This window comes from Lycorma delicatula, chromosome 2, assembly GCF_047948215.1.
Source record: "Lycorma delicatula isolate Av1 chromosome 2, ASM4794821v1, whole genome shotgun sequence".
NCBI lineage: Eukaryota > Metazoa > Arthropoda > Insecta > Hemiptera > Fulgoridae > Lycorma > Lycorma delicatula.
In genome coordinates this window covers 209631026-209655538 of record NC_134456.1, presented here as the reverse complement: position 1 = coordinate 209655538, position 24513 = coordinate 209631026, and the positions used below count along the sequence as shown (strand labels likewise).

General features: G+C 32.9%; 1 protein-coding gene across 4 annotated transcripts in view; it reads right to left on the bottom strand.

Moving 5' to 3' along the window:
* The window catches only part of LOC142319624 (myosin-VIIa-like), a 58767-nt gene that overhangs the window by 9296 nt on the left and 24958 nt on the right, over window positions 1–24513 (bottom strand). For all 4 annotated transcript variants that reach the window (XM_075357118.1, XM_075357119.1, XM_075357117.1 and 1 more), the window contains 6 exons: window positions 21833–22017; window positions 16798–17008; window positions 13379–13514; window positions 9692–9939; window positions 6839–6991; window positions 4104–4297 (listed from right to left, as the gene is read on the bottom strand). In XM_075357118.1, coding sequence (XP_075213233.1) covers window positions 4104–4297; window positions 6839–6991; window positions 9692–9939; window positions 13379–13514; window positions 16798–17008; window positions 21833–22017 — 1127 coding nt within the window. The remainder of the gene's footprint in view (window positions 1–4103; window positions 4298–6838; window positions 6992–9691; window positions 9940–13378; window positions 13515–16797; window positions 17009–21832; window positions 22018–24513) is intronic.

Genomic DNA, 24513 nt, shown 5'->3' with positions numbered 1-24513 from the left:
ACAAAATCGCCAACCTTAAGGAGAGGAATTTCCCAATGGTCTTTACTTTAGAGATAACCCTCGTACATGTTTGGCTTCCTCAGCATCGCCAGTATTTTTGTCGTCGAGCTGTTTGCTATTTATAAGGCTTTAAATGTAATTATCCCAACATTTCAACATGTGCTCTGATTCCATATGTGCCTTGCTGGCGGCGATTAGTGACGTGTACTCCAGACAGCCTGTTGTCTGTGAGATTCTGTGTGTTATTTCGCAAATGACTAGACGTAATACAATTGTGAGTTTCTGCTGGATACCTCCAGCCACATTGGAATTTAAGGCAATGAGGATGCTGATAATGCGGCAAAAGAGGCTTGTTTCGAGTCTCCTTTGACCAATCGCGTTGTTTTGAACGATCTTGTCTGTTTTCTGAAGAGGGTAGTTCATTGCGAGTGGCAAAGTGAATGGGATGCTACACCAACAATAAACTTTGCCCGACTAAGAACATATCACTGTGGAGTCCTCATGCAACAATAGCTGTCGAGAGGTTATTATCTGACGTTTGCGAATAGGGAACACTAGGATCACTCAACCAGATGACTCATACAAACTCCATTAAAACAGATGCATCAGTTTGTGCTCGCTCGACTGCCAACTAACAGGGCACCACATCCTTGTATCGTTATTCGGCATTGCGTCACAAGTTTAAACTGGGAGGCTAATATGTGAATTATTCCAGGGATATTCTAGGCTCTCCCAATCGATTTAGTGGTGACAGTTCGGACAGCCATGTAGAGATTGCGGAGAGGCCGGGAGGCCGAGGTATTTGGGATGCGGTTTCGGGCTGGGCCAATACCAGAACGGAATGGTGATCACAATGCACCGGATCTAAATTTCATTCAGTTGCTCATCTCCCGCCTGCGGAAGAGGCTACAGAGCCTCGCGGTGGAAGCATGGCAGTTGGAATGATACATCACGACTAAGGGAAGACCCCTGTACAAGTTTATAGGGGATCTGGAGGGATGGTATGCCTCGAGTTCGTTTTTAAGGGCAACGGGTGTCCAGGTGCTCACCAATCATATTAATCTGAACTCTTGGGGGGGGGGGGCAGAGACCGGGCCACCCTGGAACTTAGAAGTCAAGAGGAAAATTGGCCACTCACAAGCGGCGAGTCAATATGGCGAGAACCGCATTGTCGGACCATGTGGGAGTTCCTTGATGCGATTGCTATGTTCAGCCAACATCAGTAGTTTACTTAAGGGAAAGACTCCTAACGTACTGCTTTGGGAAGCTAACCTTGAGATATATGGCTGACCACCAGCCAATTAGGGCTCCAAGCGCTTTAATATAGTGGACAGGTACTTGCTGGCATTCAGCGACCTAGGCGTGGCAGCGAATTGCTGTCTTGACAAAGTAAATTTTAATTTATGGATGTCATATATAATTTTAGTAGTTGACGGGGTGCGCCTACCCATTTTAGTAAATATATGACAAGTGAGCGGTTGGGTCACGTAAGCCGGTGGTGTATGGCAACGCGCGTAGTCCGTTTACGCTGTTAGTTAAGCTTTAGTAGTTATTTAGGACACTGGTCGCTAAACTGTTTCGAGGCTCAGTAGCCGTTGTGGCACAGACATGCGGTCTTATGCTTTAGGGCGACCGAATAGGGCGGTGGCGGGAGAAATGCCAAGCAAACCAATACGCTACAGGTTTTTTACTTTAACATGTATTTTTACGTTGCTGGGTTTAAGTTTTAATTTATCTTTAATCGTCAGTTTTAACATTTAGTTATTTACAACAAATACATCGTGTCCGGGCGATGTTTTCGCGAAAGCTTTTTTCGGCCTGGAAAAAAATTGACATTATAGAATCCCGTATGTAGTATCTACCTCATTTAAAAATCACAAATATTTTTTAATACGAGGGTAAGTCAATTATTATCCGCAATTTAGTTATATTTTTGTTTATATTGGTACTACTGTCGTGTTGCGTAGATGACGCATGCGTGGTTTAATTGTTGTTATGTCTGTGCAGGTTTGATGCTGCTAGGTTAGTTCCATTATCGCTGCCCTGCCATTAACCGTGGCTGCTGCGCTTTCTGTTTGCACCAAAGAAGAGAAACGTTCAGTGATCCGTTTTTTGTGGTCGAAAGGTGTATCAGGGGTCAAAATTCATCGAAGACTTTCGGTATAGTACAGGAACAGTGTGTTGCCGCAATGGAGTATCTACGAATGGATTGAAAAGTTCAAAAATGATCGCCAAAGTGTTACGCACGACGGAGCCGGACGACCGTTTACCGCCACAAATGAGGAAAACATTGAGCGTGCACGTGACACTGTTTTCTTAGACAGACGAGTAACTATCGATGTAGTGGCACATCGTCTGCAAATTAGTCACGGTTTTGCCTACGAAATCATCCACAACAGACTTGGATTTCATAAAGTCTGTGCAAGATGGGTCCCGAAACAACTCACACAGTCACATAAACAAACGCGCTTGGACATCTGCCAAAAACATCTACGGTAACGAACGGAACATCTTCTTAGACAGAATCATCACGGGTGACGAAACATGGATCCATCATTACGAGCCGGAGAGTAAACGACAAAGTATGGAATGGAAACATCCAAATTCGCCCTGCAAAAAAAAATTCAAGACCCAACCGTCCGCAGGAAAACTGATGCTTACGGTTTTTGGGACTCAGAAGGCCCAGTACTGGAACATTATGAGGAAAGGGGCACGACAATAAACAGTGCGCGTTACAGTGAAATGCTTACTGCCAAGCTGAAGCCTGCAATTCGAAGCAAACGCCGAAGACTGCTGTCGAAAGGTGTTGTGTTGTCGCACGACAATGCCCATCCACATACTGCTGCCCGCACTGCTGAAACGCTCCAGAAACTCAACTTTGAAGTACCGGCTCTTCCTACGTATATTCCTGATCTTGCCCCTTCTGACTACCACTTGTTTGGTCCGCTCAAAGAGGTATTAAGGGCCCTTAGATTTACCTCGGACGAAACAGTGAAAGAAGCGGTGTGTTCCTGGCTCGCAGCTCAACCGAAAACCTTCTTTTATGAGGGCCTCAGAAAGCTTGTGCAACGATGGATCAATTGCGTTGAAATGCAAGAGGACTAGGTTGAAAAATGATGTACATGTAAGTTTCCTATTTGTATTGCAATAATATTTATAACTACATTGCGGATAATAACTGACTTACCCTCGTATATTAGTTTTTCAAGAAAATTACCTTGAAAACTCCTTTTAAATGACGGCCGTATTATCAGGGGCTGGAGACAAAATGTTTGCCCCCCCCCCCCCCACAACTATCTACCTCTTTTTCAACATATACTTCTAATACAAAGATATAATCAGTTCTTAATGTTAGGACAGCAATATTACTTGCACATAATAATTAATTACTTCTTAATTTTAGGACAGTAAAATTTCTCATATACAATTTGGTATTGAATTTGTACTTCTGTACAGAGAAACGCGTACTAAGTCATTAAATTATGACGAATTTCTCTATAAAGTAAGCCTTTTTCCTCAATTTTTTTATATTTTACTTTATCGTGTCTTTTACTTTTTTTAGGAATCTTGAATGAAAAGAAAGGAAGACTTAGGAAAATTTTCTTATTAGGGGACTAAAATTCTTGTACATGTGCTAAAATTTTCTCAGATAAATCGCCGTTTTGTAGCGTTTTCTCCACATAAGTACGAATCTGTGTGATTGCGGCTTGTCCCGCATTCCTTCTGTTACTGTCTGTAGCGTGTAGACACGTAACGGTAAATACCCAAAATCTGTATACTAGTCGTACAGATCGTAGAATACTTAAAATTACTAAATATTATAAATAGTGCTTGATGCTAATTATTAGTCGTACGCTGTACCAACATTAAATTATTTTATTTAGTAGCCTATATTAATAGTTTGAGTTTTATAGACTAAATATTTTTCCAAATCTTTTAGTGAATTATTTTGCTTTTTTTCCTCCTCTGTATTTGGCGCCCCGTTAAAGTGACCTCCTTGCGGCCGCACGTGTCACACAGGCCTAGAGCCGCCCATGCGTATTATTGAAATTATATATGAACATCACTATTTTTGTCTATAAAAAAAATATCGTAAAAATTACCTGTTCTTTGCATATAATGCTTTGCAGTTCTTTTGAATTATAATAATTTTCTTTTCTAGAATTCTGTCTCTCGCTCCCTCCAAAGAAACATCATGTTGTGTTTTTAAAAAGACTTTAGTTTTTCCAAGTTGGTAGTCGTTCGATCCAAGAACCTTTTTACATATTTCTTGTGATATTCGTTTACATTCTTTCGGCTAATAACCAATAAAATAGTCAAATAAATAAAAACTATTTGTCATATTAAAAAAAATTAATTGAAAATTAACTATAACTATTGGAAGGAAGATAAGAAGAGTTACTGCAAGACGCAACAATTGTTGAAAACTATTTATTGACAGAGTCGTTAAAATTTAGCGATCTACAGGAACTGTTTTAATTAAATTGGCTTTGGCCATTGACATTTCGTTACTTTACACATCATTTTTCAGTTTGTTATTCGCATATTCGCCCAGATGTTTCTGGTATTCAGATTTTAAGGACATTTAAATTACCGTCTCACAGGATTTACTGAAAGATTTCTGGACCGATTGTGATAATGATTTTAGATCGCATTTATTTTACTATATTAAGAAAAAGCAAAACTACTAGTTATAAACAACTAGGAGTTTTTTATTTAGACTTTATATTCACATTAATTTACGTTTTATAGGTATTTACTCATCCGAATGGAAATTTGGATAATAACTCGCCTGGTGCAAGCGATTAAATCACATTTTAAATATATTAAAATCGAAATTTAAAAAAAACTAATTTTTTTAATAGTTTGAGATTTCCATCAGGAGAGGAATATTAAGTTAATTTTGTTTGACAGAATACATTTTGATCATTAAAAATTTGAAATTTTGAATAAATCTTTTTTTCATTTTGGAAGCTCCTTATTCAAGAGAAAGCATTCTGGTAAAATTAATTTTTAAGAAAATGGTACCTAAATTATGATAATAAATTTAAAAAAATAATTTTTTTTAAATTGCACGAAAAATACAAAGATACAGTCGTAATTCTAAAGAAACAAAGTTCTAATTTTCTTGAAAGAGGGTGAACATTTTTAGCTAATTTATTTTTTCAAGAAATACTAAAGAGTAAGGACTATAAAAAGATTAAGATTTTTACATTTTAAATGCGATTTTTAACTTGCTAAATGAATCTAAATTTAAAATAAAATAATATTTTTTTTTTAAATTAAAAATTTGTTTTTCCACACCACTGGAGTGGGTTGGGCAAAAAATGTTTTTAGCGGTCTAAAGAACTATTGATGAAGAAAATGTAGATGAAAAAACTCGTTATTTTGAAGCTCTTTTTTCTGAAGCAAGATATAGCTAAAAAAAAATACAGTCATTTTTTGAGGACGGTTGAATATTAAATAAATTCTTTGGATAATTTATGATCTTGATAAAAAAAAAGTCAACTTTTCTAAGAAAAATGTTTTGCGTTAAGTGCCCGGGTAAAGATTTGAAATTTTTATTTTGGCCAAAACAACCAACCCCCTCCCTTTTAGCAAAAATGTAATACATTCTTTCCCTCGAAGATAGTACCTGTCTACTGAATTTGAAAAAATCGATCAACGGGGTCCACAATTATAAGAACACGCCAACATACATATATTTATCAAACAAAACGTCCATCTGTCAAAAATAGATTTTTGTGGACTTGGGAGCATCGGAATAAATAATTTTTTTCGCACATTATTTACAATCCATTTTAAATTTATTGTTTTTTATTATTTTTAGACAAAAAACTTAAAAAAATACCAATTTTTTAGATCTTTTTTTGACATATGTGTATTTTCCCGTTATAGCAGCAGCGTACTTCGCTACAGTCAAGAAAGTAATAAAGGATAATTATTTGTGCTTAAAAACTGTATTCGGTTTATCCTTTATTATTTTCGGAAAGTAGTAAGGATAATTGCCAGAAAAGACTAATTTAATAAAGTGGTTCCTTTAAATCATTGTACTGGACACATTTTCCATTTAACTAGTTGACCATGTGGGCTGTAGCAATTTAGACTATGAACAAAATAATAATAGATCACTAAAAAAGATAAGCTCCACCATTTTTTTAAATGTGTAATTGTGATAAAATATTTGAAAGTAACCATCTGAGATTACCCAGTAATCATAATATTTGCAAGATGTTTAATTCTAAGGATTTATCGTAAAAATCTTCGATAGAATTGTAGAATATTTCAAACATAGAGAGGAAATTGTGATAGAAATTATGTTTGGGAACAAATTAACTGCTAATTTGTAGAAGGATAGTCGGAAATCAAAGGTGTGGTTCCATAACTAGACTTTTTGGGCAAACAGTATAATCAGTTTTTATAAGAAACGTACATTTTACTGATTTTTGCTGAGATCATCAGTTAAGACGAATTGAGTCTTTGTCGATGGTCGTGCAAAGAAGTACAGGTGCCCCGATGAATCTTGAAGCTTGGACTACGACGGCTACTACGGTGCCTGTTATCCAAACCGAAAACATTTCAGTTTAGTTTTCACGCGCAGAAGCAAGTCGCTTTTATGTTTATACAACTTATTATTTTATGTTACCGTATGGTATTACGGATTACTTTTTCTGATTCTGCTGCTATTTATACTTTATATATGATTAAGTATTTTGCCGTAAAAAGAAAAGTTAAGGTATTTGTTGATCTTTGATAGTTTGTGCAAATTCCGTTTCTTTTTACACGAGTTTTGATTGATTAAGAATGTAAAATAGTTTTTGCCGGATATACTATTTACCTTTATATTTGGAGGTGATCCAATTATAATTCTAAATCTGTGGACAAAATGTATGTAACTGTAGCGTACAGGATAACCACTACGCCTAATTTTTGCCGTTTCCATCATTCCAGAATATCGTAATTGACAGCAGCAGAGTGCATGGTTGAATTCCTGGTAAACCATAAATATAAAAAAAAAAAAACTATTATTCAGTATGATGTACTTGGTTAAATACTAATGCTATAAATTATCACACAACATATATAAATAGGAATATATATATATATATATATATATATATATATATATATATATATATATGTACACACACAGAGAGAGAGAGAGAGAGAGAGAGAGAGAGAGAGAGAGAGAGAGAATAGCTATTCTGAATTTTTTTACAATTAATTAAATTGTTTTAAAAGTAGTTTTAAATAATTTAATATACATCCCCTCACACAGATTTCTTTATAAATCTGGTATATATCAGTGATTCCCAAACTGTGCGCCGCGGCATCCTGGGCTCCCTTCACAGGGGCGCCGCGAAATATTGTAAAAGTTTCATAATTAATTAACCTAGACAATCACATTTGGTCTAACTAAACAAAAAACAAAGTAAGGAGCTAAAATTATCTAGATTTTTTGTGGTTTGTTTTTACTTGACCCTGTATAAAAGTATGTAATCCCTGTTGGAAGGATGCATTTGGTACACAGAGAAACCGAGTCAGACTAGAGAGAATTCATCGAAAATCCTTGTTTGGTGTAATGGCAGCATATCAGACGGCATCTTATGACGCAGTATGTGTACTGGCAGGGACTCCCCCCATAGACCTTTTGGTTCTTGAGCGTGCCCATAAGTATGAAGACGGTGATAGTGCTGAAGTTAGAAATTAAACACTAAGAGTACGGCAAGACAGATGGAACTTGGATGTCAAGGCTGGCTAGACGAGGAGATTAATTCCCGATTTAAGAGTATGGTATAACAGAAGGTTTGGTGAGACGAGTTTTATCTGATGCAAATGTTAACTGGTCACGGTAATTTTGAAGTGTATTTGTATGGAATTGGGAGGAGGGAGTCGCCTGACTGTATGTATTACGGTGAACGGAATTCGGTTGAGCAGACCCTTTTAAAGTGTGAGGAATGGATGGAACAACGTAGTTGGGCTGGTATTGCAAATCTGAAGCCGGCGGACATAGTTCCGTATACGCTGACGTCGCAGAGTAAATGAAGGAAAGTGGAAGAATACTCGAGGGAGGTACTTTGATGCAAAGATATGGAAGGTAGAAGAAGAGGGTTTTAGTGTAGGGTTGGGTCGACAGCCTCAATCGGCAGAGCCGGCATGCTGAGGTTTGTTGATTCTGATGATCGATTGAGAACTACAAGGGAAACTAGGTTACGGGATACAAACGAAAATACCCGATACCGGTGGGAGGAATCCTGTAATGGAGTACCCCCATTAGAGTGGGCAATAAAGAATGAAAAGATCCAACCGGGGGGCTGACCTGCCATGCCGGTAGGGGAAGGCCCCTTAGTGTTAAAGGACAAGTTTTACTTAATTGTCTGTTCGGTCCGGGGGGAGTAGGGAAAAAAAGAAGATTTTTCACAATGTGTAAGAAAGGATTAGAGTAAGTGCGATCTTGACACTAAACCACAAAAAAAGCCTTATACTTCCATTGCTCTTTTTTTTCGAGTCCTTTTTTCGACACTAACTTATCGCTACCGTTCCTACATTGCATGAGACAAGGGGGTTATAGAAATAAAAAAGCGTCTATGTTTTTAAGGATCACTTCGTCGATGTTATTAATGCATTAGAGACCTTAGCCGAAAAGGGAAATGAACTAACAAGAAAAAATCTTATTGAATGCATGCAGTGGCGTGCAGATCTTAATTTATTGTGTCGGTAGCATTAAATGTTAAGTTTTCCGCTATACTGGAACCTGTAGCAAATACACGTCAACTGAAGACACTTGACGCGATCAAAGCCAACCAGCACATTCAAGCTATGTGGAGAATGTCACAACTGCCATTTTAAAAGAAGCAGATGATTTTGCAATGTATTTGAATGTTGATATAACCGTCACTCGCATTGCTAGCCGACAGAAGCACAGAAGCAATCATCCATCCAAAACTCCATCTGAATTTTAGAAAAGGTGTCTAATAATTCCTTACTTGGATTCCATCATATCCTCTTTAGAAGTCAGATTTTCTGCAGACAAATCGCTTGCATTTTCATTGATAAATTTTCATCTGATTAATATGAGAGTCGTTTCATTGGAGGAATGGGTGAAAGTACTTCAGCTTGTGCAACTTTCTACAATTGAAGGAGAAACGAATTGTGGTTTAAAATGTGAAATGGGATGCAGGAAGCACAAAATATAATTGAGGTTTTAAAAAAGAGTGAATCATTTTTCCCAACAATTAGAAAGGCACTGCTGATAATGCTTTCACACTCTGCAAACAAATACTATCAACTTTTATTTTATTCGCTTTGTCTAATTAAAACATGGCTAAAAAGCACCATTGGTGAAAACAGGTTAGATGAGTTAGCTATGTTAAGCATTCATTGACAGTGTGGTTTTGCTAACAAGGAGTAATTAGTTGAAGTTGTAGTTAGTTAATTTGTATCTATTGCTCGCAAACTATTGTGACAAATTTTTTTTTTTTTTTTAAATAAATATTCTATTCTTCCTTTTGTTATTATGTATTATTGCACTCCCTTCATGTACTAAACTTCTCCCATGAAAGATGTTAAATTCAGAAAGTTGCCTCCCTTCTGTTTTCAGCTGGATACATCCCTGGTCACTGGTTGGAAATTTGTTATAACTAAAGTTATTTCTATTAATTTTAAGTTTAGAATAAAATATTCTACTTACTTTTGGTTTTTTGTGTAAGTTTGGTTTGATACAGCGAATAAAATAAGGCTGAGATGAATTTATTAACTGCAGAAGGATTCCAAGAGAATGTTGGTATTGTGATGAAACTGTTTGAACTTTGGCTTGTGAATGTTGATTCTGTTTATTCAGCTCATCTAAGAATAAACTTTTCAGGAATGCATTTTTAGATGTCTCTATCAACTGTACCCAATTACTAGTAAGTGGATTCCGATTTTTATCTAAAAACCCTGTTTCAAATTAAAACTGTCATTATTAGTTTATAATTTAAATACACAATACATCTGATTTACATAATAATTAATCTCTGATTATTAGTTGTTATTTTCTCCTCTTTCAGAAGTAAGAAAATCGAACATCTTAGTAATTTTACACATCAAATATTGTAGGGCTTTACATTAACTATTACAAATATCTAAGTCTGCTGTGCTTTAGTGTTACGTGGTAAAGAGTTGACAAACCCAGCCCTGTTTGTTGTCTAGTACACCTACTCAGTTTTCTTCTTCGTGTTTTGTAACAGTAGAAGATAGTTGAGGTCTAAATCTGCCTCTAGATAACTTAATTGAGAATAATGAATTAATCATGCTTTTTTATTACTATGAACTTTTATTGAATTAGTTCATTTTTAAATCACCTTACTAACAATAAAATCACAAATTATTAATGGCTTCTGGCCTTTCCATTGATTAGTAGTTAATTTAATATTTTCTTTCCGTAATATGTATGTTGCTCTTTAATTAGTGAACAATTAGCAAACCCCCCCCCCCCCAGCCAAATGAGATGAAGGTGATATTTATGACATCATATAAATGAGGTGTAGCCTTCTACAGACTCATACTGACCATTCCTTCTACAGACTCATACTGACCATTCCTGTGACGTGTGATTAATTGAACCCTAATCATCAAAGCACACGGTTATCTAGTGTCTACTATTCAAATCCATATGAACGCAACTTTTACTGGGATTTGATCCACAAAACTTTGAAAATCAGCTGTTAAACAACTGATTTGCAGTCAGTTAACAACTAGACCAATTGGAGCTCTCTTTTTCTATTTAGCCTTCAGAACCACCATAAGGTATTACTTCAGAGGATGTTATGTATGAATGATGTATAGTCTTGTACAGTCTCAGGTCAACCATTCCTGAGATATGTGATTAATTGAAACCCAACCACCAAAGAATACCGGTATCCATGATGATGCATTAACTGCCTGGTGGGCTTAATCTAATTTAAAGCACAAAAATTCTCGTATAATGATCATCTACTGTGATATCTGTTTTGTGGGCAAGTTTCATGTTTTAAGTGTTTCATCTGAATACCAATACTTCTTGTGCAATTTGGTCATAGGGTTCATTTAACAATCCTACCCAGAAGCGATCTGAAACTGTTTTAAACTTAACTATCTTAGTACAGTTTAGCTATTGTGAGACAGTATATTAATAAAACAAAGAAAACATTCTCTAATAAAGAAATAATGTGACAGTTTATTTTACTGTTCTGTGATACTAGCTTTTTTTTTACATACCTATAATTTATTTATTTATCTACCCCTTTAATTATGATATAGCATCAGCATTTGATCTGGAAGAAAATTTTATTGCAATCTAGTTTATTGTTTGGTTTTATAGAAAGTCATGTATTTCTAGTTTTAGAAAAAGTTCTATCTCAAATATGGATAAGAGTTAAATTACCTTGGTACTTCACTCAGTTGCTTCCTTCATGATGAAAAAAGCATGGTTGTTTCTAAATTGCATTACACTAATTCAAAAATACACAGAAAATAGTTTTGAGTATTTTTGGAAATTGTGATTAATTGTAATTATTAGTGAAAAATCATACTTATTTAAATAATAAATTACTATAAAATCTCTTTTAAAGAACAACAAAATTAGTATGAGTTCAATTTATTTATGAGTATACATCAATTTTTAAAGGTTTTTATTATGCAATTAAATGTTGCAGATTTTTTTACCAAAAAGCCAACATTTTGACTGAATGTTGATGGGTTTAATAGACACCAACCATCTGTAATTAATTAAGATGGTTTGATAGACAATGTTACTCATATTTATAATACTGCAAATGTAACTGCACTGAAAGATAAAAAAATAGAATTGGATAAAACATTTTGGTACCCCAACTTTTATGTAAAATCTTCAGTACTAAAGTAATATATCTCTAGTATTATAGCTTTATTTGTATTTTTACGTATGCATGTTTATGCATCAACCCAAATTTCATCAAAAAACTGAGGAATGAATTATGAAATTGTGCAGCATGTACTATTTCTGCTAAAAAAGAAGAAAAAATGAAACGATAAAATAAAAACCTTTTTTTGGTGTGTATAAATCTTGATCAGATATTTACTCTTAACCCACCGGGTTGGTCTAGTGGTGAACGCGTCTTCCCAAATCAGCTGATTTGTAAGTCGAGAGTTCCAGCGTTCAAGTCCTAATAAAGGCAGTTACTTTTATACGGATTTGAATACTAGATTGTGGATACCGGTGTTCTTTGGTGGTAGGGTTTCAATTAACCACACATCTCAGGAATGGTCGAACTGAGAATGTACAAGACTACACTTCATTTACACTCCTACATATCATCCTCATTCATCCTCTGAAGAATTATCTAAACGGTAGTTACCAGAGGCTAAACAGGGAAAAGAAAGAAAAGATTTACTCTTAAATATAACCTTGCATGTTGCAGAACCACTTCCAGCATTTTTTAATTGTTTAAATATATTCTAGAATGCTTTTCTGAACTAGAAGGTAGGTCGTCCTACAGCAGTTTATATATACGCATATATTTTGTTGCAACCTTCTGTTGTTTGATAAACTACCTTTCCAAATGAATTTCTTCCAAAAAAAAAATAACGACATCTGATTGAGTTAGGATTTTGAGAAACATTGATAATTCCATTCTTTATCAGTATGGCAGCATTTATGAAGAACCCTGTCTCATCTGAAAGGTTCTGGGTTCAAATTCTAGTCAGGCTTGGAATTTTTCTCACGTTAAAAAACTAATTTTAAATCATAAAACGATAAGAATAATTGGGCCTCAGCCTTTAGTTATTCAGAATAAACAAATACACAATATGCTGTATGAAAGAAGCATCACACAGATATATTGTTATGATGTAGCATCCACATCAGCTTTAACAGTTCAGGTCAATTTTTTCATTACTGCTGAAAATCTTTATTAATAGCTTGACATAACAAAATGAACTCATAATAAGTGATGTTTCAATTAAAAAAAATTATCAACTAAATTTCACCCTTTAGAAATGTTTTCTTGATTTTTTTTTAATCTTTATAGCTATTTGCCCAACATTTATAACATTGCATTCAGTATCTACATTACTTTTATAAGCTTCTTGGACCATTTTAAAATCGACAGTGTGCTACTATTTTATGCAGTGATTCTAATGTAGATTTCAAGCAGTATAAATAATAGTGTTATGAAATTAAAGCAAACCTTGTCTATGCCTTGCAATAAAAATCATGATTTTATGCAGTTATCACAACTTAATTGTCATCACAAACTTTTGTTTCAAAAGTAAAAGTTCTCTTAATGAAAACATGGAGTATAATACACAATTCACAAGCATTCATAATAAAGTGAGATAAAAATATTTAATGTGAGGATTAAAAATATGAAATAATTACCTTCTACAGAATAATTTACAACGCCTGCATAATGTGAAATACCAAATGAACATGAAATATCAGATTTTTGTTTAATGTAATATTTATTTTTTGCATGAGTCTTATTAGCTTTTACTATCACAGCTTCGTCAGTTCCCTGTAAAAATTAATAAATGAGTATGTAATGTAGCTGATCATTCTAGATTTGACATCCTTTAAAATATTTTAGTTTTGTATGTTTAAAAAATATTTTAGGACACATTCAAGATGGATAATCATGATTTAGCATTATTAATAACTTTAGAAGAGAAGTCAGAGCATACAAGAAAATTTGGCATTTTCAAAAAGTATGAAACAGAATGGGCATGTGTGTTTTCATTTTTAATGTAATAACATTGAGTAGAAGGAACTTTTCCCTTAACTTTCAGTGGTGTTTGATTATGTACTAAATTTCATAGCAAATGTCCTGTTTCAAAGCCATACCAGTACCCACAAAAATTCTATTTATTTTTTTAAATGAGTACATACTCATTAGAATGCTCATGTTGTACTTAAGTACATGTATATATATAGTACCCGCCACGCTTTGCTGTGGCACATTGTGGTTGCATGGATGAGAAATGAGAAACAAAACAAAGCATACGTTTCATAGAAGTTTAATTTTGCTATACTTGTGGATATACAATATTTTTTTGTTTTTCCACTGTCTGCGTAGATATAAAAGCTATCTGGTTTGCCGACTCGGAAACACGCACATTCAGTTGTCCATGTGAGAAGCAATCCGCATCTAAATCTAAACCACACAATTTTAAAGATTGACCTTGAGCTTTATTGATTGTGATTGCAAATGCCTTCGAATTTGGAATTGCAATCTTTTAAATTGAAATGGTGTATCGGTCGGGATCATGGGTATTCGAGGAATGAGGACATCTTCACCTTTGAAAGGCCCCGTTAAAATCGTTGCTTCCACTACGTTATTCATCAATTTCTTAACCGCAAGTCGCGTGCCGTTGCAGAGTTTTGGCTGATTAATATTCCGCAACAGGATAATTGGCACACCTATTTTCAATTTTAATATGTGTGGTGGCATCCCTGGCAGATCAAGTGAGTTTAAAAATTCCGTTGGATAATTAACTACTTCATCTGCTTCCACAACGGTGTCTATCGACTTATATGTAATTTCCTCACTTTGAATTCTGGATTGAATAACATTATTAAGTCGATAGACATCTTTATTCTTTGCGGCAAGGATAGCTCGTTCACTGAGCCAATCGTGATTTCTATGATTAATCTGAATATCAGGAAATACTTTTTCGATCAGTTCTTCTTTCGATATTACTAAATTACAAAAATTATCAGGAAATGATATTCGTCTAGACGTCTCATCGACTGGCAGCTGTCCGTTTCCAATGTCCAATTTGCATCGAGACCGGGGCCGGTTTCTGAGCTACAGTTATTTCTTTAGGCTTTGAGGCAAGATTTTCGAAACCCTCGACGAGAGCTGTGAAAGCCGCTCGGAAGAATTTGAGACGAAGCAATAATGTCCTCTTGGTAGCTGCACTAGGACACTTGGGGTTTGCTAAATAGGAGGACAAGCCACCCAGTTCTGCCAAAACATGACAGGCCAACGGAGCAGAGCTGCCAGGCCTGCCCCCGGCTTGCAAAAACTCCTCAATAAGTGGGTTCATACCCTCCCGGTGGTCACCTCTACATCTACTTCTGAACTATCGTTGTCAGAATCAGTATTCGAGGAGGTTGAAGGTAAAAGCTCCGACCCCTTCCTCCGGCTAGGCTTCTTACCTACCTCACTAATATATGTCATGATCGGAGATGCCCTGGCCTAATAGTTTAAGAACAAAATGATCGCTGTATTCCTTCTATTTAGAGATATTGGGCATAAGCCAACAAGCGTGACCCGCAGCGAGCCACGGGTAGCTGGAGACCTGTATTCTCCTGTCACTCTTTCCACCTCTTCGCCGCTACTGGATCAAAGATCAACACACAGTTACAGATTACGGCCCCCACTCTAAAAGAGCGCGAGCAGGACTAAGGGTAAAAGGCCCTTTTGCTCTTAACAGGGGACCTTTTGCTCGTTCTTGCGACCAGGAGCCGTTGCCACTCTTTTCGCCGCGATGAGGGGGGTGCTCGAACTAATCGTGCGCCAAATCCTCTGAATCCCCGTGAAAAGGATGTGAGTCGTCTTAAAAATAAGGGCGAAAATCCATCCGTTGTAACAGTTCTCAGACAGGAAGATTGTGAAACTGGGGAAGGTACACACTCGACCACCAGCTCAAAAATAGCAATGAAAAAGACTTTTACAACGCAAAGCTCTGCTCGTGAAAAGAGACCAGAGATGGGGCTGGGTACTACTACCGTTTTTTCAGGGATATATAACCGTAGGTGCTCGTTCAGTAACTATGATGCCGAAGTTGAAGCAGTACACGCCGCTGCGGCCGAACTGGAAAAGCTAACTTCTCCTTTAAAATAAGTGTTTTTGGTCGACTTCCTAGCCACTATACATAATCTATCGCGCAACACCCAAACGAACTGCCAGAGGACGGTTGAGTGTAGAAGAAGACTGGAAAGCCTGAGAAATCGCGGGTTGACGCTGATGTTTCAGTGGATACCCAGTCATGTCAACATACGTGGAAATGAGGAGGCCGATAAACTGACCAAGTTAGGAACGACTCTACCCTAATCTAGTTGCCCCGCGTCTTTGCGTTCATCCAGGGTCCGGGTCGAAGCGTCGGTCAACAGATGGAACGAACAACGCCTCTCCGAGACAATTGGTAGTAAGAGCTGGGAGACTTTGGGGTTGACTAAGGTCAACCCCAAAGCCCGGAGTTCACACAAGCTCGTCTTTATTGATCAGCACGAGGCCAAATGGCTCAAAAGCTAAGGGTGGGTGTTGGCTAGTAGGTAAGTAAATAGATCTCTGTCACTATCTCTGTAAAATTTAATGAAAAATGTTAATTAACATTAATCTTTTTTTTGCAGAGGATTTCTCATAACTTAAGAATTAAATATCCCCATCATCCTTACTCAGAGCTGTTTAATTATTTTTTATTTAGACTTTCTAAACACATCTATAGCTCGTTAATTTTTGCTACATAAACAAGGAATACAAGATATGTATATTTTCTAAATCAGAATGTGTGTCCTTGGTGAAGGGTAAATCGAAACTGTATTTCAGTGAGATCCAGTTTTGCAATTATTTTCTTTCAAAATATAGCAAATGTAATATTTTCATTAATCTTAATACAACCAAAAACAATCAATATAACAATTTTGTATTAGGAATTGATGAAGTCGATGATATAATATTAATAGTTAGTGCTGGAACTTGATGAGATCAGAATTGGCTAAGTCTATAAATTACTATTTATAATTTGACAGTACATTTTAATATATTTTATTACGTAAAATAAATTTATATTTACTGAAATTAGTTGAGACTGCTCATCAATGATCATCATTAAGCTGTATGGTTTCAGTCCAATAAGATATAAAATTTCTTCATTATCTATGAATCTTAGATGTTCCCATTTTATTCCTTCCTTTGTGTACTCTTCCTGTTCCATTTTAAATATATGACGAACGAACACTTGCTGAAGGTGCTCATTTGTGTAATTTATACAAAGTTGTTCAAAACTGTAATTGATAATTTATTAATATAATAAATTCACAATAATCTTGTTTAAATATATATATATATATATATATATATATATATATATATATATATATATATATATATATATATATATATATATATATATATATAATTAAATTAATAAGTTTAATTGTTTATTAACGACTTCATATTTTGTATATATGGAATTTTTAATTTTATAATTTTAATTTACAATTTAAAACATTTTGAATATAAAGAAAATAAAATTAGTTTTATTTCTGTTTTGATTTAATTGGAAAAGGATCTTTTAACAATTATAAATCTCAATTTCAAATTTTAATATGCAATTTGCAATGTATAATTTTAATTTTCATAATTTTCATGTGTAATTTGCAACGAAAGATTTGAAAAATTATAGAGCAACTGATTATGCGAGGTACTCGTGAAAGCGCTCTTGCTTGGATTATGGAATAAAGTAGTTGTCATCCTATTTTATTTTGTTTTATTAATTCTGTACTTGGGTTTGATCGGATTAATATAATTTGTATAGTGCAGAGGAATATGATTCCCGAAAGGATCGATTTTAGAAAAAAAAGAATTTTATATATATATATATATATATATAATTCAAGGGATGGTCCCTCAGATCAAAATAAAGAAAAATCTTTTTATCAACATATGGCTGGAAACGCTTAGTTTACGGCTATCCACCATTTTGTATTTTAAATATAAAAATTTATTTCTCAGGAATTGTTAATTGTATCGAGCTAAAAAAATATTTTCTACTGCTGGGGTTAGAAGTTACTTGTACAAAAATAATGAATCTGATTTCTTAATCCATTACAAAATGGTAACTATATAACATTCTAATTTTTAATATCTTGTAACCATCGGTTTATTTAAGTGCTATGTTTTTACATAAAATATTAAGCATTTTATGACAAAGAAAATGACATTAATTCTAATCCATTCATAAATATCAAGTTATGTTAAAAATTCTTGAGAGTCAGTCTGTAAAAAAAAAAAACATTTTTCATTTGCTCCTGAATAAAATTAAATAACACGATGTCAACTGGAAATAGTTTTTATTAATGTTATCGTGCAATAAATTATGTAACCATTATAAATTCTGACCTACGTTTAAAATGAAATTAAATTGGGTTATGCAAATTTGTGAATTCATTTGTATTTTATTTTATATTAAACTATTTTGTTATATGGATTTTTTATACGTCGACGGACGATATATTTGTTAAAACGTAAAAGTTAAAATAATAGTAGCATGATTCATTTGTTATTAAATTCTTTCTTAAAATAGAATTTTAAGAAACATGACATCCTGCTGGAAAAATGTACTAACGTTTTCTATGCAAAGAGAGTTACGTTTGTGTGAATACACATACACAGACTTGGACAATTCGGAGAAATAGTGGTGGGGTTAGACATGTGACACTATCAGAAAGCGTCAGTTATATGCGTGATTTTGTCTTGGCAAGTTGTATGTAGTGAGTATATAAAAAAACTGATCATGAAATTATACAAACCATGAATTATAAGGAACACAGGTATGAGAATTTTAAATAAAAGGCGACTCCGTAAGAAACATTCTTGAATCTACTAGAAGATTAATTAATCGTCGATTAATTTTTTTAAATAAAATAACTTTAAAAATATTATTATTAAAATGGAAAAATTATAATTAAAACTAATCTTGGATTGGCCAATTATTTAGTATCATATGTACTAGTAAGATATTTTGTTAATTTCTGGTTTGTCAAGTAGTTATGAAATAGCGGTTCTACGAACGAACCTAAGTAGACAAGTTGGACTTTTGAGTAAAATGTGTTTATTATCATTTTTTTTTATTTTATAAGTAATGTGTATCATTCATTGCTGTCAGTAATATTTTTTCATGTAATAAAGTTTTTGTAAAATTTGTGAGGACAACATATGCAGCATAGTCCTAGTACATTATTTCGCAAATCCCAACTATTGTACAAACATTTTTTTTGTTTTTTTAAAAAAATAATAATTTTTTAAAATTATAAATTAAATTTTTTTGTGTGTTAATAAATTTGATTTTTTTAAAAGGTTTACAATTTGGTAAAAGATAATGGAACTGAAACTTTCAATTATAATAATTTAATAATATTGAAAATATTACAATAAAATAGAATAATATTGAAAAGTAATTTGCATTAAATCATGTAATTAAGAAGCCATTCATGCAATTGTCTGTTGCTAATGATCAAGTGAACCTGTTGATCTGTTCTGTATGAGATAATTAATTATTATTGAATCGATATGTGAAGTGCCTTAATGTTGGTAGAAATTATGCAGAAATGAAGTTTTAAGATATGCTCTTCTGTGTAATAATAAAATTACTCTGTTGAAAGTTATGTGTATTTTTAATAACAAAACTTACTTACTTTCCAAATAATCTCAAATATATGTTTACAATAAAAAAAAATTAAATTAATACTGTTTTTGAATAAGTGCTGTCTATATCATAATTTAAAAAAAAAAAGTAAAACAACACTCATTTACTAATATCTCTTGTTTTCTGGTTCCAGAAAGCTGAAATTTTGTAAAGAAAATTTTTCCACTGTTCCTGATCAATTTATCTGTTTAATGATGACCTAAACAAAGTCACAGATACAGTATATTAGAGAATGGCATAGAACTGAGGAAACCGTTTCCTTTGTTGCCAGTTCTATATATCTGTAACCCTGAAAACTCTCTTATCAATTCCAGATTTATGTCCAACATAGTCTATTAGGAAATCCTATCTTGGAATTTGAGGATCTTCTTAGCTACATTTTATATTTACTTGAAGTATAAATTTATTAAAAAAAACAAACATGAACAATATGCTAGTTCATTTTAAAACAAAATAATATTTATAAAAAGGAATTATTTCAGTAATTAACTTTCTATTCTTTTATATAGAAAAATTGTTGTACTATTAAGTTGCTTCTTGCTATTTTTTTACTGTTCTCTTACAGTTTATTTTTTATGAACTGCTAGCATCTACTTGTTCACGCTATATCAGCAGATCTACTGGATTTTGTTCATTAGATTGTTTAGCCAGGCCCCCAGCAAAATCTGTTTTTGGCTTTCCAAAAATATTTTTTTCTCTGGGGCTCAAAGGACCAATGTAAAAGAGAATTTATAGGATTTACTAAATGAATAAGAAGCAGTGAAGGATTTTTATGACACAATCAACAATCTGAAGTGTCTGGTGAAAACACTGTCAAGTACCTCACAATGTGGGCTTGTAACTTATGTTTCTGTTAATACCAGTTTCAAAGCAGTTACAAAGACTGTTTAGTATACAATAAAATGTTACATTTTATTTGCAAAGTAATCTGTGAAACAAATATGTTGTATGTAATAGTCCCTGGTTCATTTGGCAAATTACTTGAATAGACTAGTAAAAAGTTACAAAATTCTATAAAATAATGGTAGATAGAATGATCGTAAAAAATTAATTGAATTTGGGTTTGTAAATGAATAAGATGGAGATCTTGTTTAAAAAAATATTGAGTAGCTAATTCATGGCAACCCTAGATGTCTCCTTTGTAGGGAATGAAAAATAACAGAAGTGTTTTTTTTGTTAAAGATCAGTTTAAATCCAGTGCTAACATCCAGCAAAGTATTTGACATCCAAGCTATATTGAGTTTTGAGTAACCAAAAGATTAACGGCAGTGTTTAAGGAACATTTAAATAACAGTTAATGTTAATGACATAACTTTTTATCATGAAAATCTACCAAATGTAAATGAATATTTGAACAGAAATTGTTAATCATCAGTTAAAAACTTATTCAATGACTCTAGTAATAAATGAAATTTAAAAATTAAACCAAATTGCCTAAACCAAATTTTTAGTATATTAATTAAAAATATAAATAATAAATTTGAAAAATAATTAGAAATTTATTGCTGTAAATTCCACTTCACATAAATATTACATTAAGCAATGCTAGGAGAAATTCTTGTACACTCACCTTGATCTGCATATGTCGGCCAGTTAAATTCTTATATTTTTACATAAAAAGCACTGCTAAAATATGTTTAACTGTGCTTATTTACTATAATTCATATTTTATTTAAATTAAATTGATCAATATTTACTTAAATTAATATTAATTGTTTAGATTCATGAAAAATTTATTGCTTTTATCAGTCAAATGCGTGCACATTATAACAAGTGTAACATTCTTTTCAATGCCATGACAAATATAAGCTTATTTATAAATATTAAAATATTAATTTTTAAATATTAAAATTTAAGCAGTCATCAAATTTTTATGAATTTGCACTGATGAAATACAGTTCTAAAGAAGTTACATCTCAATCTGTAGAAAAATGAAATTTATCTCATCCGCAGGATCCTGTGGATCATCCGCAGGATCACAGGCTTAAATCCTGGTCAGGTTTGGGTGTTCAAATATAAATTTTATTCTTGTCACATTAAAGAAGGTACCGCTAATTATCTCCCAGTTCCTTTTTAATTGAAAATAACATTTTTAAAATTATTAAAAATTACAAACTTTTTAAAGTGTTACAATGTTTCATGTTTTTCAACAAATTCTATTGCACCAAACAAAGTATATAAATAGATAACTTTTCAGTTGTAGGCTGTCTGAATTTTTTTAATTTACCTACCTGTATTAAAATAATAAATAATTGCATTTAGCCTTTCTGAACAGTATATTTAACTAACTATAAAGCAATGATTTACTCATGATGTGAATGTAGCGAGTCACCACTACTCTACTCTACACTGTTTTTTTCTCTTTTGCTTAATATGCAAATGGAAAACAATTGTCTCATACCTATTATTCTGAAAGTTTTCAAAGCCATATATATCCAGTATTCTTATTGAATATTTTCTGGGGCACTTCTTGTTGAATATTGCTATATTTATCTTATTTACGATGTAATTAAATAGTTTATCATACAACGTTTTAGCAAAACCATTTCTTGTCATCATTGCTTGAACTTTAGTGACTTCTGTTACCTGAATAAAAATGAAATCATATATGTATTATTTAAATTTTACTGAAATTAATACTTTTAAGATTAATCCTCAGTACTGTTAAATAATATTAAATAAACCATCTAGTACAGAATATTGAGATAAGATGTAACTTACTTTAATTTTTTATTAAAGTACTTTTACAGTTTCCCCCATCCTCAGTCATAATTGAAATAATTTTGTTATTGTATATTAAAAATAAAATAAAAATACTAAATTAATGAAAATTATGTATTAATTTATGAGTGGTGCTATTGCAGTTTTTGTAGGACTATCTGCCTCAAACAATGTCTGATGGTTTATTGAATTGAAATTTTGTTTGTATTTATATTTGAACATTATAGAAATTACAAAATAAAATAATAAATTAGGAAAAAAAAGTAAAAATTAGGAAATAAATAATAAATTAGGTTTATCTAATATGGCAGACCATCTAATAAACAATAGACATCTATTTATGTTATCACAAGTTTAGAAATATTAGAAATTAATAAAGATGACATGAAATTAAATATATTAGAAAAATATTATATAAACAAATACAAACAAAATTTCAATTCGATAAACCATCAGACAATGTTTTACGAAGATGATCTTATAAAAATTGCAATAATCATTGTGTAAATTAATATGCAATTTTCATTATTTTTATTTTATTGAAATTTTTTTTTGCAATAACAGAATTATTTCAGTCATGACTGAGGATGAGGGATCCTGTGAAAGTACTTTAATGAAAAATTAAAATAAGAGTCTTATATCAATATTCTGTTGTAGGTGGTTTATTTTATAGAATTTAAGTATTTATGTTTTATGCAATCTTTATATTTTATATTACTTTTATATTTACATTTTATGAATATATTACATGACAGTCTACTTCAACAGTTTTTATAGTTCATTTGGATACTCTCATCCATAATACAATTAAGGGTATTGGCACAGATTTTCTTATAAAAACCCAAATCTCTGTTCGCAGATAGTTTTTCAATATATTTAGGGGAAAATCTATTTCAGCATTTATTTGAGCCGGTCAATGCAAAATTGTTAATCACCAATGTGTTGACCCCATCCTGAGTAAAAATCACTGAATAAAAATCAGATTTCAGGCAGGATGGATGGACTGGAAATGCCTTGAAGTATTTTCTGGGTGAGGGTGGTTTTTTTCATTATGTAGTTCATTTGTGACGAGATTGTCCTTTCTACATGCACCCTTTTTTTGACTCTTCCTACCTGATAGTTTTCTATTGGTCTTAGCTAGACATTCACTGGACCCATTAAAGGATGTGGGGACTGTAAGATTTATTGTGCTGCCATTAGAGAGGTTTATTACTCTGCCAATGCAGATATCTAAGGATTCTTGTTTCCTATTCAGTAGCTTAACAAAAAGTTCAACCTGGGGGAGAGGTATTTATTGGGTGAAGCCAGGCTTTCTAATCTCAACTAATATATAAAAACAATTATTTTGAATTTATGTTAAAAAAAATCATCACTCAATTACAATTTGGCAATTATATTTGTACAACTTCAAGTCATCTGTTTCTGAGAAGTGATTCTTATTTATTTATTATGCTGAGGCTGGTGAATAATAAACTCTGATGAAGCTCTTTTATATTTAAATTTAGAGTAACAATTTATACTCTGCTAATATTTCACAAAGCTGAGTGCCTGTTAAATACTTTTTACTCTTTATTCCTCTTAGATTTATATAGGATGAGACTTTTCGTAATAGACACCTCAGCCATCTAATTTGGGTCTTTGTGTAATTCCAGTAATGAAACAGAGAAAATTCAGAAATGGAGAAATAAATAACTACAGAAATAGGGGTGGTAGTAAATTTTCAAATGGAAAATTTACTACCACCAGCCTATAATACATAGGAAGGTTATGAAAACCATTACCATGAAAGTATGATGGCAGAACACTTCACTGTAGCATAGTTCCACCGATAGAACTGAGGTAACAACCAATGCAGCTCTCATTATAAGTATCCATGAAGAAGGGATAAAGGGTAAGGAAAGAGCAGGGTAGAAGAAGAAAATGTGCATCTGCAGAGGGGTCTCTATGAACAGGTTAATTTAATGTCTCACTTAGGAGTCTATATTTCAGTTTAAAAAAAAACAGATGTTACAGCAGTTCAAAAAAAAAAATGTTAAAAAGAGAAAATTATGAATTATGAATTCTAAAAAAGTACACAACAAAATTTTCATAACACTTAATGGCTAACTAGTAAACTATACTCTTCTAACCTTTTAATGTGTAGTTGGTGAATTCATTGTGAACAGAAGCAGTAATATGGGTTGAGGAAGATCAGTGGATGAATCCCTGGAAGTAATTATTTAACGAATGTTTACTGTACTATATCAAATAATTCAACAGGCACTGATATTGATTGATGTTAACCCATGTAGTTGGTGGCTGTTAACAGACAACAAACCTACACACACACACACATAAACACACCTCTTATGGGAATACTCG